This window comes from Dermacentor andersoni, chromosome 2 (genome assembly GCF_023375885.2).
Source record: "Dermacentor andersoni chromosome 2, qqDerAnde1_hic_scaffold, whole genome shotgun sequence".
NCBI classification, from domain to species: Eukaryota; Metazoa; Arthropoda; class Arachnida; order Ixodida; family Ixodidae; genus Dermacentor; species Dermacentor andersoni.
The window spans coordinates 116,324,682-116,342,845 of NC_092815.1; the positions used below are offsets into that span (position 1 = coordinate 116,324,682).

General features: G+C 46.8%; 1 protein-coding gene across 1 annotated transcript; it reads left to right on the top strand.

Annotated features, from left to right (window-relative positions):
- The first annotated feature begins 101 nt into the window (after positions 1–101).
- Positions 102–8,960, top strand: LOC126541272 (uncharacterized). Its single transcript, XM_050187976.3, has 2 exons — positions 102–470; positions 8,545–8,960. Exons 1-2 carry the CDS (start codon positions 220–222, stop codon positions 8,843–8,845), a joined length of 552 nt encoding a protein of 183 aa, XP_050043933.1. The 5' UTR covers positions 102–219; the 3' UTR covers positions 8,846–8,960.
- Positions 8,961–18,164: the final 9,204 nt, after the last annotated feature.

The window sequence follows — 18,164 nt, forward strand, 5'->3', positions numbered from 1 at the left end:
AAACGAAATCCGCGCGTCAAAGCTCGCACTACAATTGGGAAATGAACCGAGAAGAAGGAAGACAAGGATGAAGAAGTGAGCGTGTTCAGGCTAGTCCAAAGTCTGGGTCATCGCAGGCTCTATTTCAGATCGCTCTGCCGTCTGCCGTGCGCACTGTTGCTTGCACTGTTCGCCTCATTCCGTCCGCTCCTCTTCAGAGGTCCATCGACCGCTTAAGTGATGAAAGCAACGCGTAGCGGCAAAGAGTCCCCGGAGGAGTTTCTGACGGCCGAGACGGATGCACAGGAACGGGGTATGACGACCATGATGACCATGAACATCTCTACCCTGTACTCGGACCACAAGTCTGCCGACCAGACCGCGGCACTCAGTGAGGAGCGCAGGAGTCGACAGCCAGGGGCCATCGTTACAGCGACTGTGGTCAGGACCGCACTTGTTGGCGTCTCGATCTACCAGTCCAAGGCGCTCAGGTGAGTATGCTTCCGTTCCTGTCTGGAAGACATCCAGCAACCGTCGATAATTTCAATTATCGCTCATGGAGCCTGCTGTCTTCGAAAAGCTAAACCAATAGACGGAGTATTTTCTTAATCTTGCCTCCCGCGGAGCGACTGCTAGGCAAGATAAGTCATTGCAAGACGATTTTTTTTTCAATTGTATCTAAGAAAAGGTTATCTCATTCATCGCTTTTATGGCGGCGATTAGTGATGAGACTCCGCTATTTAACATCGCTGTAGTGCCATGCGTGGTAATGCGGTTCGTAACTCGCTAAACCGATCTTTCGTCAAGAGGTGATGAAGCTGCCGCCTCACAGTGTACTGGTTTCACTCTACAATCTTGCAAAAGCACGGCGTTACTATATAGGTAGCACTAACATATTGCACAACACATAACTAGTCTGACAATGACTCGAGATAAATGTTATCGAGCCGGCTCGATGACAAAAACAATTTTGAACAAGGATGCTCTCTAAACACAGTAGCATGTATAACAATAAATTTGCAGAATTATCGCATTACATGAGTAAGTGGCGCTTGTATCGTAAATGCCAACAAGGTTGTCGGAACCTTCATTAACTTGCTTATTTCAAGAGGTCTCAAGGTAGCATCAATCTTATACAAACTTGTAAGGGTCATATACGCATACTCGACTTCAAAGCGAGGCGTCTTGTTGTGCGTGATGTAACATGTCACCAGTAGCTGCAGTTGCATATTGTTCGCTGTAGTCTATTTTATCTATTTGATGCAACTTTTTATGCAAACTTCTATACCTTTCCGCCTGTAATATTGTCCAACATCTGTAATAACCGTCATCCTTTGGGCCATTTATCTTACTGCCCATGACAGTGTGTGCGTCCATGTTGTTTGTGGCAGAGCATACGTACACAGTTTACGTGCAGCAACAATCATTCAGTGGAAGCAAGTTTGGAGGATCAAATGCTGTTGCGCACAAGCGCCAGTCATGTGGTTATTTTGTTTCAAATCTCGCGCGCTTTCTTTGGAGCCTGTAAAAATTGAAACCAGAGCAGCTTTCTCTACGGAGAAGTAATTTGAGCATTTCTCAGTAGGCTCTACAACTTTTCCATTGAAAGGTTTACTTTTTAAGCAGCAACGTGAAGATAAATAATTACTTATATTTATTCGCCGCACCTCAAAGTAACAAATTTCGGCCCAAGGGTGAAGCAGTGACAGCGATAGCAAGGTTTAGTGTGGCGTTTATACTCCTCTGACGGTGCTCTCGCTATGGTGGGTGCGACGTTTTTGCGTGGCGCATCACGCAAAGCAATTCCTGCTCTGCACAAAGAACTGTGCCTAGGCAGCTACCAAGGGTCTTGCAACGCTGGCGTAATGCGAAGCGTCGCCAGTGGCGTTGTAGGCGTCACGTTTCGATTGTGCGCGAGATCAGACCGACGGGAAACTGTTGGCGTCAGTCAGCGTCATGGGAAATAACGTTACGTTTTCTAATCGTTCCGCTGAGAGTATTACATACACACGGCAGCTCGGCAGGAACACTATAGTCGGTGACCTAAGAGTAAACGATTATATGTACGGCTGTACAACGCAAACGTGATTTGATTAGATGCACCAGTCAATTATATTTTATTCCTACCATAATTCCAGGTGGATGTGCGCTTTTAGTTTTTCGAATTGGCGCGGAAAAGGCTCTTAGAAACGGCTGTATTCTTTGCACAGATGTGCCACATGGTTTTATGATGAAGCCTGAACGTATGAGCCAATTTTATGGCTGATCTTGATATCAGTCCTCAATCAAAGTAACATTTTAGCTTGAAACAACGAGTTTTTATTTTCGGTAAGCCTAGCATTCACATTGTCTAGCAAGGTCATTAATCTGCGAGCGGACGCAAGTTAGTTCGGCTCTCTTTTAGAGGTGAAGGTCGGGTGCAATGCATTTTTGGGGGTGGAGCTTGGAATGCATTTTATGGTGTCACTGACTAAAGTGTCCTCATAATGGATGCACGCAACGATCGTGCCAGCAGCGGAAATCACAATGTTGCCCAGGCTCCGCCACCCAGGCGACTGAGCAGCGTTGATGGTGCATCGACTTTCCTTCGTATTTCTTTTTTCTCAAGTGAACACAATCCATGGCCGGTATAACGTGAAACTATTCCAATCTGTTTTTATTCCAAATGGACCATTAGCACTCCCTGATAGGTCAAAATGGCTCGTGCTCGGCCCATATGGGCAGGCGCAACGCCCATATGGGCAAAGTCCGAGCCGTTTTAACCTTTCAGGGAGGGCTAATTGTCCATTTGGAATAAAAACAGATTGGAATAGCTTTACGTTATACGGGCCCATATCTCTTAAGAATATTCTTAACCCTCCGCGTGCGACTCGCGCATGTGCCGTAGAGCCGTCCCGCACGAGAATGGTGGTGGCTTGGCAGTGTTTTTTACTTCTTGACCGTCCATTTAACGTCCTATTGCAATAAAACAGTACTGCACCCGTTGCATTCTTGTAGTGTACACACGTATTTCCAAGGCTCGGCAAAAGTTAGCTGAAACGTCCTGCCTATGGCACGTCCTCAAAGATCTTCTAGTAATAATTCTTGGGTGTTACGTGCCGAAACCACGAGGTGATACTTAGGCACACCGTACAGTTGGCGACTGCAGATTAGTTTTGATCACCTTGAGTTCGTTAACGTGCACCTAAATATAAGAAAACGAGCCTTTTCGCATTTCGTTCTCATCGAACATATGGAACGTCATCTGGGCTGCCGCTTAGGAGACACAGAATGTCGCATCATTCGCTGACCTAACCATACGGATGACAGCGACGAGTGTCTAAGATTACAAATCTTTTATAATAGGCCAAGCAACCTCGCGCGTTATTCGGGACACTCTCCAATTCTGCCAGGTCCTCGATATCCTGTTTTATAAGACAACAGAAGGGATATCAACACTCTTTGAGATTACACCGCACGCAAGGAGGCGAATTCGGTGAGGCTAAAATGTCCGAATAGGGCCATTATAATGGCTCTTTTCATTGACCGCTGGCATTCCCTCGACCACAGCTTGGAACGGTGATATAGGTAAACGCTCATCTAAATTATCCCTCCCTCTGATCATCACTCACATCACACGCTCCAAATGGAGCGACGAGCACGTAGTGTATTTTTCCTCATAAAGATGTTGGTAGATTTAGTACGTTTAGCATGAACCACCTTGCTTAAATATAATTACTCAGAAATATTATAGATGATATCTTTCATCGGTATGTTTCTATCGGTATATTTCTAACTTCTTCCATAGGCCGCTCCCGAAGATAGATCTGGTACCGGTAATAGTGATGCCACCAGTGGTACTGCTGCCACCAATGGTGTCAGTTGTAGTAGTGGCGGTTCCAGTTGCACTTGCGCTATAGGTACTGGTTGTACCAACTGCGGTACCGCTAGTACTACTAATAAGTGGAGTGTTCTCGCATTCTTCTTACATGAGAGCTAACGTTTTGAGACGCTGTCGTTCAGACGCTGCGTCCCTGGTCGATGACCCGGACGCGTATTTAGAATTGCTCGTAGGTACAGCGGGGCGTGCCACTTTTGACGGAGCTCGACGTTTCTGCGCAGGCGCGAGTAAGAGCGGGCGCGAGAGAGAAAATCTGGGGGCTTTTGCTCCTTGAATATATGACTCAGCCTAGGCACTACGGAGGAGGTTTCTTAGATTGCGTTGTATTCGTTTGTCCCCTGACATGCCGGCATTGCGGAGTTCGGTCGAGTTGGTTTATACGCTCCGCCGCTGGCTGCCCGCGCGGTGAGGCAGTGGGCGCGGACGCCGCTTGGTGATCGCTGTGTCTGAAGGGACAATGTTCTGACTGGTGTTTTATAAGTCGCGGGTCGAATTTTTCGTCGCGACGATAGATCGGATTTTTTACAAGCACTGCTCCAGGAGGGCACATGTAACCGGCAAACGGAGGCCTCAGGAGAGCACCTGAGGTTATATTAAAGCAGGCGGCGCAGGATCTCCGGGGCACCCAAGCGGTAGCAGGGGGATCAAAGCTGGAAGCCGGGCGGCCCGTGGGTTGGGGCCGCAGAGGCCGAAGCGTGCCTGGGGGTGTTCGCATAAAACATTGGCTGTCCGCGATAGCGGACAGCCGATCTTATACTCCCCTGGCACGCGCAGGCCTCTGCGAGCCCCAACCCACGGACCAGTCCGGCTTCTAGCTTTGATATCCCCGTTGCTGCTTTGGTGTCCTGGAGGCGCCGCCAATAATGCGAAATAATGACACGTTGTTTTCATTAGTAAAAACATGATCGATTAAATATGATTGCGTCGAGCCGCCAACTTGCGATGCTAAGTTCAGCACAACCGCGCCCCGCGACTTCTGCCGGCACGGCGCGCCTAGGGACAAGCGCATACACCGCGCCCCAAGGGACTCCTCCGTAGTACCTAGGCAGAGTCGTATTTTCAAGAATCAAAACTCCCCACATTTCCTCTCTCGCACCCGCTCTCACTCGCGCATGCGCGCAAACGTCCGTCGTCTCCGCAAGTTCCACGCCCCGTTGTACCTACGAGCAGTTGGAAATACGCGACCCGGACGTCGTTTGAGACGCTATAAGCTTCTCGAAATAAATTGTGCGGTTTATACACGTTTTTTTTTTTTTTTTTTAACGCGAAGGCGTTAACGACCCTGTGTCGCAGAAAATCTACCGTCGGCGTCCCGCGTTTGTCGTCGACTGTCGTTTTGAGAACGATCATTCCGAACCACGTATACCCAATCAATGAAACCTAACCACACATGCCCTCAGCGTAGTGCGAAAAAGTTTCTGAACTAATTGAATTTCCGAAAGTAAAATGCACCAGAAAAATCTTAAAGTACAACTTACACAAAACTTACAGACAGGATAGCGTCGGGCTGTAATTTGAATGGACGAGAAAACATAATTCTGTTTCGCGGGAAATCCAAAACAAACACCTTTAAACACGATAGCGTTTTCCAGTTGCCCGTTCGAGGTAGTAAGAGCGGCCCGGCCCCCTCGGTTCCTTGCACAACACTAAAAAAGAAGAACCACCAAGCTCGCCTTCGTGCATAGCGTTCGCCGCCAGCGTTTACCGGTAAACATTACGGTTGCTTAAGCTGCAGTTGCCAGGAAGCGCGAGAAACGCACAGTGATCTTTGAATGCTATCGGGCTCCACTCTTAAAGGCGAAGCTTAAGCGTCCTCCAAATTTTCAGTCCCAACTCTCTCAGAAGATATTGTCATTCATCGACATCAACTAGAGGTTGAGTCACGTTCCAACTTTTATTGGATAGATTTGCCACCTTCATGCTCCCAGTTCTGGTTCACGTACCTGCACTGGTGGCTGAGTGGCTATGGCGTTGTGCTACTGACCTCCAGGTGGCGTGTTAGATTCCTGGGGCGCTATACAGTATACCTATTCCAATCTGTTTCTGTTGTATTAGTGCCACTAACACTGCACGATTGGTGAAAAATTTATTCGAGCCATCCCCACTTTGCTTGTCTCTCACGCGTCGTCACGAACACCGTGAAAACTTTCTATCTGCAATGACGTGTATACACTTAATGTACATGATTAGGCCGAACAACATAAAAATATATCTTTTCGTGGTTCCACCTCTCCTTCGTCATAACCCCTCCCCTATTCTTTCAACTTTTTCGGCCGGCGCCGAATTTGCCTGTTTGTCACGCGGCGTCACAAAACCGCATGAACTAACCATGTAAAAGGGACGTGTACGCACTAACGATACATTAATGTGCGTAGCAAAGCTGAACAATTTTGGGAATATCTCCAAGCTGCCCCGTCGCAGATGAAATACAGGAAAGCTTGCGTCCAATTGCTCTCGAATCGGCTGCTTCCAGCTGCCTGGCAGAATGCATTTGTCTGTACATAATTTCTCTTGGAAGTATACCGTCGTGTAGCCTTTTAGGCGCCTGTACGACGTCTCATCTTTGTCATCTCGGCTCTGTCATCTAGTCTTCGCTGAGAATCCGATTTAGCCTATTTTTAACCTTCCCTTGCACACTGCCCCGATTTTCCACCATCCACCACAAGCTAAGCAAGGAGAAGCGGACCAATCGTAGACGCTGGCACCACACTCCTCATATGGTTATCTACTTTCCCTGTGCAAGCTCAGACCATTGGAACCCTATGCACTTCTGCGGGCTCCTCGCCTCTTGTCAGCCAGTCAAAGGCAGCTGTCAAGGAGGCTATGTTATGTGCTTTCGAAACAAACAAAGGTAACCTCATTAAACGAGGATATTGTTTGACCGGGCTGTTCAAGTAACACTGCGGGTCACCGCCCGATACTTGCGCTGGCGGTTACGTAAACGTGACATTAGCGCATTGGAATAAAATCAGAGTGGAAAAAAGATGCATATGCCACGCACTGTGGGAATCGATGTAAGCGGGGAATTCCGTGCTGGATGCTTTGAGTGACGATAATTAGCGGTGATGTTGAAGGCTAAAGCTTAATTTCTTCAACGTTTAGTTTAACATGAGAGTGATGAGTTGATGTAAAACGTTACCTTGCGCCGACACCACTGCTGTTTGTCTGCGTAGTACACAGAACGCACAGGGAGAGGTGTTTGCTTGCGCCATATATTGCGATGCGCCATATTTCGTAACCTCTGAGAGGGTTGAGCATATTCATTGCCTCAATGGCACATTGCATTGTGGCAGACGTATTAAACTTGAATTGGATTATAAGGCTCAACGTGCCAAAACCACAATCAGATTATGCAGCACGCCGTAGTGGCTGACTCCGGATTAATTTGACACCGTGATGTTCTTTAGCGTGTCCCAAAATCTAAGTGCACGTGCGTTTTCTATTTCGGCCCCGTCGAAATGCAGCTCACGTTCAAATCCATGACCTCTGGCAATGCCATAACCGGAAAGCTAACGCGGCGGGCGCAGAAGTGTTTATTTGACAGTCGACCGCTTCCGTAGTGTCACCTGGACCCTGCCGTGCGCTTTAATTAATGCGGCTCTGCATCTGCACGCCTCACGTAGATTATTGGCTTGACATATTTGCATGGCGTTTATTTTTCAGAAATAGCAGCAACATGCTGTAGCGCACCTTGAACTTAAGCTTATTCAATTTCCCCCCAATCGCCGTCGTATAGTAGTAAGATTTGCTTGCCTTCTCACGTCACCTCCCCCCTCCACCGCTCCCTTGTATGGGAACTGCCTCTTCTCCTACCTCCCACCTACAGTTCTATCCACGTACTCTCTGGACTCGCACTTTACTAGAAAGGGAAGCGCTGCAATTTCTGCAATGCTTCTGAGGGGAGTCACGGATAATTACAGCTGTCAACGGGCTAATTTGGCGACGGCCGGGGAGCTCCACAGGTCATTGTGCACATTCGACGAGGTGGGGTGAAAACGAGGTTCTAGCATCGCCTTGCCTCTGACTCGCTTCTGTCCTTTATGCACATGGTGTGCCCCCCGCCCCCGTCCCCCGTGTCGACAACAGCAGCCAGAGCAGCCACAGCAGTAGCAGCAGCAGTGGGAAAGTCGAAGAAGGCGGCAAAGAAAGCTTCGCTTTAAATAGTTCTACTTTATATAGGGTCTCTGGTCGGCGGCGGCGCACATAGATGGGGACGAGAAAAAAAAGAAAAGCGAACGTTGATAAACGTTGCACGTGGCACCCATTGGCTGCGTCATTCTTCGACTTAAAGAGCACAAAGATCTATTGAACAAAGAGTTGACACAAAGTTCTTTTGTTTTTACGCTATACAAAAAAAAGCGTTTGCTTGTATCAGCCCAACGTCAGTCACGTTCTCGGACTGTGAATGCGATTTTTTGTACACGATATTTCGGATTCCTACCTTTTTCCTGTTATCTATCTATTTTCGCTCCTACGATTATGGATGCGTGATTATTAACCTGCAGTGCATCTATATTATTTCGTTTACTTCCACTAAAGTTCAGCGTTGTGTTTCGTGGTCTCTCCTCTCTGTGTCGCGAGTGTGTTTTGCGCTGCTGTTCAAATGCGCGCGTATTCATCCTCATTGACTGCACAGTTTCGGAACTTTAAGCCCATCATTATAACATTTGATATCTGCTTCGCAGGCAGTGCGGGTCCTTCTCAATCCTGTTCCTCCTCTTGCTGCTCCTGTGGCTGTTCACCTGGCTGGCGACGGGTAAGTCGGGAAGGACGACGACTGCCACCGCGAGTGCCGAGACGTCCATCGTCGCCTTCGACACCACGCATGCCCCGATAAGCAACGAGGCAATCGACACCACGCACGCCCCGACAAGCAACGAGGCAACTAACGGGACGGTGCTGTTGGACGGCTTCGAGACACTGTCGCTGCTAAACGACATGACGGTGCCCAACCATGTGCTGGACATAGACTCATTCCCTGAATGACCATGGGACTGTGCGCGCCGGTGTCGGCAAAGGCCTGGTGCAATAACCTATGCTATCATCACCTGAAGATGTGTGCCTTCCATGTTATTAAAATAACTATTTCTGCAACTGATAACACTCAGGAAAGAGCCTTCAAGTGCCATTTTTGGGGCGCGAGAAATGAAGGTATAATAATTACCAAGCTGCGAAAAAAAAGAAGCGTGAACGTTCGTGTGCCTAAGTATCGCGACACGGGAAAAATGGTGGGCAGCGCCGTTATTTGAGTGCCTTAAGACAGACGAACAGACGTCATATTTTACCATTATGCGATAGCATTTGACAAGATCTCTCATCAGTGTCTATTACAAAACCTTTCTCATTCGTATCGGCACCTTGTCATTCTAAAATGACCTGAGGAATTAACTAAATGCTTAAGGCACGCCTAAGTTACAACCACAATTCTAACATTGCATAGTATCTTGCCACATCCGCATGTTTCCCGATCACTGCATTATTCACCGCAGAGTCAATAAGAATCTATCCGAGTAGCTCTTCAAATTGACCTTAAAAGCGTATAAGTAGGTAGGATAGTTGGCTGATGACGCTCTGCGTTAATGAATATAAACTCATTTCCTTTACCAGCCATCATCACCCCTTCTCTTCCTGACGAAGTTGGCGACTTCTCCGCGGATTTATAAAGTCATTTAAATACTCATGTGTCAACGTGTCAACATGCCCGAGCGGGAGTGGTCCCGTTTGACAGAGTTCACTGTATCACAGCAGCTGTAATAAATGAGTCTCGTAGCCGTGGTCATCAGGATTTACAAGGCCTTCAATGGTCAATCTGTTGCAGAGTTTTACGCTAGCTCGATTGTGGCGCCCCTACGTTCGACACGTCAAGTCAAGAAATGTAGTGAAGAGACTCGGGCTGCAAGACATAGGGATTCCAATCCGCACTCACCACGTTTTAGGACGACGTCCCTAATACAGAAGAGAGCGAACACGACTGCAAGATCAGCCCGTAGTGCACGCACTGGCTATATCAAAAGTTAAGGATGTAAGCTTTGTAATGCCTGAAGAAATGACACGTGCATTTGGCTACGCCATTTATACGCCATTTATGTGTAGAGCCCGTACACCCTCAGCAGCACGCGCCTGATCTTCCACATTTTAGAGCACAGTTGTTAGGCGTCCGTTCGTGCGGGGAGCGGCAGAGGCGGCATAGCAGAGCGAAGGAGCACAGTCAAAGACGAAAGCGAATGCAGAGCGCAGCGGGGGTTGAAAGACGCGAGGAGGAAAGCGGAGAAGAGGGTGAGCAGAACCATGAGGAGGAAAGCGGAGGAGGAGGATATGGCGAAAGGGTCAGAAGAGCGCAGTGCGGCGACAATAGCTAAGAGATGGCTCCAGAGTAGCGCGCGTCGCCTATGGGTTCTGTCGGTGGCGGGTGCTGTGAATCGCACCCACGCGCATCCCCCCCCCCCCACCCCCGGGCTGGCTCCTGCAATCTCCAGATTAACGTGGCGGTCGCGCCGAACTTGGCTCCATTTGCAAGTGCCGCACGAGACAGATTGTGCACGCCAGTCAATTTATTGCGAAATCAAACCACCTGTAGAGCTGCGCTCAAATTTCGCATTAAGAGCTGTAGCATGACGTCGCTTGTGGATAGTTCTTGTCTGAATCCAACCATGCTATCTGGGTAGAGCTATTTACTTTCCAAGTATCCGTTGAGCCTGTTCTGTATGACGTGCTCCATGAGCTTGCCTACACAGGAGGCTAACGATATTGGCCTAAAGTTCTCTAGTGTGAGTTCATTGGCTGATTTGGGGATGAGGACTATATTTTCTTTCTTCCACTCCCCGGCTATCTCCCCCCGCTTCCAACACTTTTGCATGAATGCCGTTAGTTGCTGGAGGGAGTTGACATCGAGGTTTCTATGTATGTTGTTGTTGACCCCATCAGGGCCAGCCGCAGTTTTTCCTCTGAGCTTGTTTAAGGCAGCTTGGACCTCTCTTATGGTGATTGCTTGGTCTAGCTCCTCGTTGTTTTTGCCGCTATAGTCGGGGAATGTTTCAGTGTTTGTGTCCCATATGTACCCCTATTTTATCTGGTTCATCATATCCTCCTCCGACCCCTGGAAATTGTCTGTTAGTCTTTGCATTTTTCCCCTGGTCTCAGCCTTGGTGTTGTCTGGGTCCAGGAGGTGTCTCAATAGTTTACAAGTGGTGACGGAGCTTAATTGCTCGTCTTGTCTATCGCTCATGTCGTTCCAGTGTTGTCTGTTTAGTTTTTGGGCATGGCTTTCAATTTCCTTGTTGAAAGCTGCTATTCTCCTTCTCAGCTTACCGTTGCCCCTTTTTTAGGAGAGCTCGGTTTCTGCCTCTTTTTTCTTTTGCCACAGTTGTCTCACGTGACTATCAACCCAGTCTTGTTCCTGATCTAATTCTATTTCCTCCTCAGCCTCTCTGAACGCCTGCTTGATGCTATTGGTCCATTCAGCTATGTCAGTGATCTCCCCGCAACCCCCTCCGTTATCGCGGAAGGATTCCCACTTGATGGATTTGAGTGTATTGAACAATTATTAGAAAGAAAGACTAGCTACTCGAGAGCCATAGTGGGACTGGACGTCAGCAAAGCGTTTGACAACGTCAAACACCAAGCGATCCTGTCACACCTCAATCACCTAATAGGAAGCAAGCTATACAACTATCTCAAAAGCTTCCTCACAGACCGAACGGGGAACATAGAAATTGGGGGCACAATAAGAGAAAACATTAAGCTATAGGCAACAAGGGAACACGGCAGGGATCGGTGCTATCCCCTATCCTTTTTAGCATTGCAATGATCGGGCTGCCAGAAAGACTCAGAAAGCTAGAGGGCCTCTGCCACACTCTCTACGCTGACGACCTCACCCTTTTCGTAGACAGAGGCGGGAGCGATGGCCATATAGAAGACGCCCTACAAAGGGCAATCTGGGAAACGGAAAGCTACCTGAGACCCATAGTGCTAAAATGCTCGAAGGAAAAATCGGAGATGCTAATCATGAGCAAGCATTAGGTCAGTATTCACCTAATGGTCAACAACACCCCGGTCCCAAGGGTGGACAAGATCAGGATACTGGGTATGTGGATACAAGAAAATGGAAGAAACACCGAAACGATAAACAGACTAGAAGCCACGACCAACCAAACTTGCAGGTTTCTCAGGAGGATATCAAACAAAAATGCTGGGTTGAAGGAGGTGAACCTACGTAGGCTTGTCCACTCTTTCATCATTAGCCGAATCACCTACGCTATACCGTACTTAAAGACAACTAAAGCTGAGATAGACAAGGTAGACATCCTCACCAGGAAAGGTGTCAAAACTGTCCAAGATTTACCACCATGCGCATCAACCGAGACGATCCTGAACCTAGGAGTGTAAAATACCCTAGAGAAAATGTATGAGGCAAATTCACGGCACAATATCTCAGACTAACTGGCAGCAAAACGGGCAGATCCATCCATAGGAAACTGGGCTACCAGAGCCCAGAATCGTGAGAGGGGATAACCGCCATCCCCAGAGAAATTACCAACTGGTCAAGAATACCCAGAATACTACAGAGTACTAGAGAAAAAGCGTACCAGCTGCATATTAGCGAAAGTCGCGTTTGCTTACAAGCGGTATTTTTCATCACTAAACATTGGTAATTTAATATGTTGCTTTTTTCTGGTCATCTGTTTAAAAATTGCTTGGATCTCTAACATGCACCATAATAATAACAATAATAATAATAATAATAATAATAATAATAATAATAATAATAATAATAATAATAATCACCATCATCATCATCATCATCATCATCCTGGCTACGTCCACTACATGGCAAAGACCTATCCCATACTTCTCCAACTACTCCGGTCATGTGCTAATTGTGACCATGTTGTCCCTGCAAACTGCTTAATCTCATCCGCCCACCTAACTTTCTGCCACCCCCTGCTACACACCCCATCTCTTGGAATCCAGTCCGTAACCCTTAAAGACCATCGGTTATCTTCCCTCCTCATGACATCTCTAACATGTCGTTTATAAATTTGTAGAGCACCTCAAGTAACTTCATACTCAAACTTTTTTTTTCGTGCTCTAATTTGCCTGCCTGGTTTTGCCGAGCTAAAACAAAAGCTCGGGAAATATAAGAAGAAGAACCACGTGAAGGGGCACTTGTGCGGTTGCTATGGTGTTGCGCTCAAGAGTACAACGGGTGCACAAGTGAGCCTTGCGTTATCTACAGGAGGCGTTAGCCAAGCGTCTCAATGCGCTTACTTGCCTGTAAGCAGTTCGTTGGATATTAATTGACAATTGTACATTATTGATTTCTCTTTTCCAACTCATAAGAAGCGCTTCATCATCATCAGCAGCAGCAGCAGCAGCCTAGTTACGCCCACTGCAGGGCAAAGGCCTCTCCCATACTTCTCCAACTACCCCGGTCATGTACTAATTGTGGCCATGTTGTCCCTGCAAACGTCTTAATGTCATCCGCCCAACTAACTTTCTGCCGCCCCCTACTACGCTTCCCTTCCCTTGGAATCCAGTCCGTAACCCTTAATGACAATCGGATATCTTCCCTCCTCATTACATGCCCGGCCCATGCCCATTTCTTTTTCTTGATTTCAACTAAGATGTCATTTACCAGCGTTTGTTCCCTCACCCAATCTGCTCTTTTCTTATTCCTTAACGTTACACCTATCATTCTTCTTTCCATAGCTCGTTGCGTCGTCCTCAATTTCAGCAGAACCCTTTTCGTAAGCCTCCAGGTTTCTGCCCCGTAGGTGAGTACTGGTAAGACACAGCTGTTATACACTTTCCTCTTGAGGGATAGTGGCAACCTGCTGTTCATGATCTGACAATGCTTGCCAAACGCACCCCAGCCCATTCTTATTCTTCTGGTTATTTCAGCCTCATGATCCGGATCCGTGGTCACTACCTGCCCTAAGTAGATGTATTCCCTTACCACTTCCAGTGCCTCGCTACCTATCGTAAACTGCTGTTCTCTCCCGAGACTGTTAAACATTACTTTAGTTTTCTGTAGATTAATTTTCAGACCCACCCTTCTACTTTGCCTCTCCAGGTCAGTGAGCGTGCATTGCAATTGGTCTCCTGAGTTACTAAGCAAGGCGATATCATCAGCGAATCGCAAGTTGCTAAGGTATTCCCCATCAACTTTTATCCCCAATTCTTCCCACTGCAGGTCTCTGAATACCTCCTGTAAACATGCTGTGAATAGCATTGGAGATATCGTATCTCCCTGTCTAACGCCTTTCTTTATTGGGATTTTGTTGCTTTCTTTGTGGAGGATTACGGTGGCTGTGGAACCGCTATAGATAGCTTCCAGTATCATTACATATGGCTCATCTACACCCTGATTCCGTAGTGTCTTCATGACTGCTGAGGTTTCGACTGAATCAAATGCTTTTTCGTAATCAATGAAGGCTATATATAAGGGTTGGTTATATTCCGCACATTTCTCTATCACCTGATTGATAGTGTGAATATGGTCTATTGTTGAGTAGCCTTTACGGAATCCTGCCTGGTCCTTTGGTTGACAGAAGTCTAAGGTATTCCTGATTCTATTTGCGATTACCTTAGTAAATCCTTTGTAGGCAACGGATAGTAAGCTGATCGGTCTATAATTTTTCAAGTCTTTGGCGTCCCCTTTCTTATGGATTAGGATTATGTTAGCGTTCTTCCAAGATTCCGGTACGTTCGAGGTCATGAGGCATTGTGTATATAGGGCGGCCAACCTTTCTAGGACAGTGTTCCCACCATCCTTCAACAAATCTGCTGTTACCTGATCCTCCCCAGCTGCCTTCCCCCTTTGCATAGCTCCCAAGGCGTTCTTTGCCTCTTCCGGTGTTACTTGTGGGATTTCAAGTTCCTCTAGACTATTCTCTCTCACCTTATCGTCGTGGGTGTTACTGGTACTGTACAAATCTCTATAAAACTCTTCAGCCACTTGAACTATCTCATCCATATTAGTAACGATATTGCCGGCTTTGTCTCTTAACGCATACATCTGATTCTTGCCAATTCCTAGTCTCTTCTGCACTGCTTTTAGGCTTTCTCCGTTCCTGAGAGCATGTTCAATTCTATCCATATTATACTTCCTTTTGTCAGCTATCTTACGCTTCTTGATTAACTTGGAAAGTTGTGCCAGTTCTATTCTAGTTGTAGGGTTAGAGGCTTTCATATGTTGGCGTTTCTTGATCACATCTTTCGCCTCCTGCGATAGCTTACTGGTATCCTGTCTAACGGAGTTAGCGCAGACATCCATTGCACATTCCCTAGTGATGCCCACAAGACTGTCGTTCATCGCTTCAGCACTAAGGTCATCTTCCTGAGTTAAAGCCGAATACCTGTTCTGTAGCATGATCTGGACTTCCTCTGTTTTCCCTATTTCCGCTAGCTCATTGATCGGCTTCTTATGTACCGGTTTCTTCCGTTCCTCCTCAGGTATAGGCTAATTCGAGTTGTTACCATCCTATGGTCACTGCAGCGCACCTTGCTCAGCACGTCCACATCTTGTATGATGTCAGGGTTAGCGCAGAGTATGAAGTCTATTTTATTTCTAGTCTTGCCGTTCGGGCTCCTCCACGTCCACTTTCGGCTATCCCGCTTGCGGAAGAAGGTATTAATTATCCGCATATTATTCTGTTCTGCAAACTCTACTAATAACTCTCCCCTGCTATTCCTAGTGCCTATGCCATATTCCCCCACTGCCTTGTCTCCGGCCTGCTTCTTGCCTACCCTGGCATTGAAATCGCCCATCAGTATACTGTATTTTGTTTTGACTTTACCCATCGCCGATTCCACGTCTTCATAGAAGCTTTCGACTTCCTGGTCATCATGACTAGATGTAGGGGCGTAGACCTGTACAACCTTCATTTTGTACCTCTTATTAAGTTTCACAACAAGACATGCCACCCTCTGGTTAATGCTATAGAATTCCTGTATGTTACCAGCTATGTTCTTATTAATCAGGAATCCGACTCCTGGTTCTCGTCTCTCTTCTAAGCCCCGGTAGCACAGGACGTGCCCGTTTTTTAGCACTGTATATGCTTCTTTTAGCCTCCTAACTTCACTGAGCCCTATTATATCCCATTTACTGCCCTCTAATTCCTCCAATAGCACTGCTAGACTCGCCTCACTAGATAACGTTCTAGCGTTAAACGCTGCCAGGTTCATATTCCAATGGCGGCCAGTCCGGAGCCAGGGATTCTTAGCACCCTCTGCAGCGTCGCAGGTCTGACCACCGCCGTGGTGAGTTGCTTCGCAGCTGCTGGGGACTGAGGGCCGGGGTTTGATTGTTGTGTTCATATAGGAGGTTGTGGCCAAGTACTGCACCAGGGTGGCCAATCCTGCTCTGGTGAGAGATTGCGTTACCGGTTCTGGTCACGGGGATCAGGCCGCACTCCAGGCCTGTTTGTGCAATTTTCTCAACACACGGTTGTTGTTTTTTTTTTTTTCTGGTATTTTCCGGTGGAGAATTGTGCGGCCCGGGATTTGAATCACGGTCCTCTTGCACGGGTGGCGGATACTCTACCGTCCCCGCAGGAGTTAAATTAAAAATTAAATTATTGGATTTTACGTGACAAAACCACTTTCTGATTATGAGGCACGCCGTAGTGGAGGACTCCGGAAATTTCGACCACCTGGGGTTCTTTAACGTGCACCTAAATCTAAGTACACGGGTGTTTTCGCATTTCGCCCCCATCGAAATGCGGCCGCCGTGGCCGGGATCCGATCCCGCGACCTCGTGCTCAGCATTCTAACACCATAGCCACTGAGTAACCACGGCGTGTCCCGCAGGAGTTGTAAGCATCAAGAAGCGCTTAGGTGTCCTCAGATATTTTTCAGTTCGCATTGTTGTGGCAAAAAATGATGACTCGTTATTTTTGTCGGTGAAGGTATAGTTGGATATTTTGGTCACAGGCATTTGTGATTTGCGCCATGCCAATAGCTAAGTTTGAAGTAAATTAAGAACGACCACCTTGATTTCCGGCTGGTTTTAACGTGGACTGTAACGTTGTGCTGCTATTGAAGTAATTCAACAAATTATATTTGCCTCTTTGTGCCAATCGTATTGCTTAGTGACTAAACTAAATGGCGGATAAAGTTCTCTCTTATATAACATAAAACTTCCGGTCAAATATGACATTCTACCAGTCAAATATGAAAAATTCATTAGGTCTTTGAATAAATTCATTGATCCCTGATTTAAAACTAATATATTTCTTCCAGTCACATCACATCAAGGCAGTTAAAATGAAGCACGCTTCGATTGTGCAGCTCGCTGACAAGATTCACTGTTTCCTTGCTTATTCTTGATTACTTGCATCACTCAAATCAAAAGCAGTGCGTTGTGATAAATTTCAAAAAAAAAGCCCATGCTTTAATTAATGCCGCAGCGGGGCCCTCTTTTAGTATCATAGAGAGGTTACGTTTCACAAACTCACATAGCGACGTTATGTTGTTATTGTTGTTACTGTTGCACAAGGGGCAAATGGGCAGATCGTCGGAGATCAGCGAAGAATCAGGTTGTTGGCACAACATGAGTAAAATAATATCTAGAGTTTGAAATATGTCTTACTGAGAAAACGGTTTTTATCTACCGTGTTCATGGTGAAATGTTTAACACATGCACTGGAGTAAACTGAAAATCTATAAAATAAGAGAAGTAATAAAAAATATACTTTTTAAGGGAAGTTCAGATGATGTAAGTCTACAATAAAATCTTTTACAGCGCAGGTCAAACAGTCTGGTGGCCCTACCCAAACGTGGTAACATCAAAGGAAAATAGGATGGGAACATTGATGTTAAGGGAAAGATTTGTTAGGAAGGAAGACGCCGTTAAGTATACGTATATTTGAAAAAGAAGTCATTGGAAATATCTGGCAAATGATAAAAAGTTGTTTAGAAAGACTCAACTTCAACAACAGGACGCACCAAAGCTCGTACAACACATGGGAAGAGGATCGAGAAGAAAGAAGGCAAGGACGAAGAAGCGAGCGTGTTCAGGCTTGTCCAAAGCCTTGGTCATCGCAGCCTCCCTTTCGCATCGATCTGCTCTCTGCTGTACGCATTGTTTTTTGCGCTGTTCGTCTCATTCCTTCTGCCTCTCGTCAGAAGTCCACCAACAGCTTAAGTCATGGAAACAACGAATAGCGCGTACCAGTCTTCGGAGGTGTTTCTGACAGCCCAATCGGATCTGCACGAAGGGGCCATGACTATGATGACCATGAACGTATCATCTATGTACTCGGAGCAAAAAACTACCGACCACAATACGGAAGTCGAGGAAGCG

Coding starts and splice junctions, on each gene's coding strand:
- LOC126541272 (XM_050187976.3), top strand. CDS start 220: ATGAAAGCAACGCGTAGCGGCAAAGAGTCCCCGGAGGAGTTTCTGACG. Junction 471..8,544: donor TACCAGTCCAAGGCGCTCAG/GTGAGTATGCTT, acceptor TCTGCTTCGCAG/GCAGTGCGGGTCCTTCTCAA.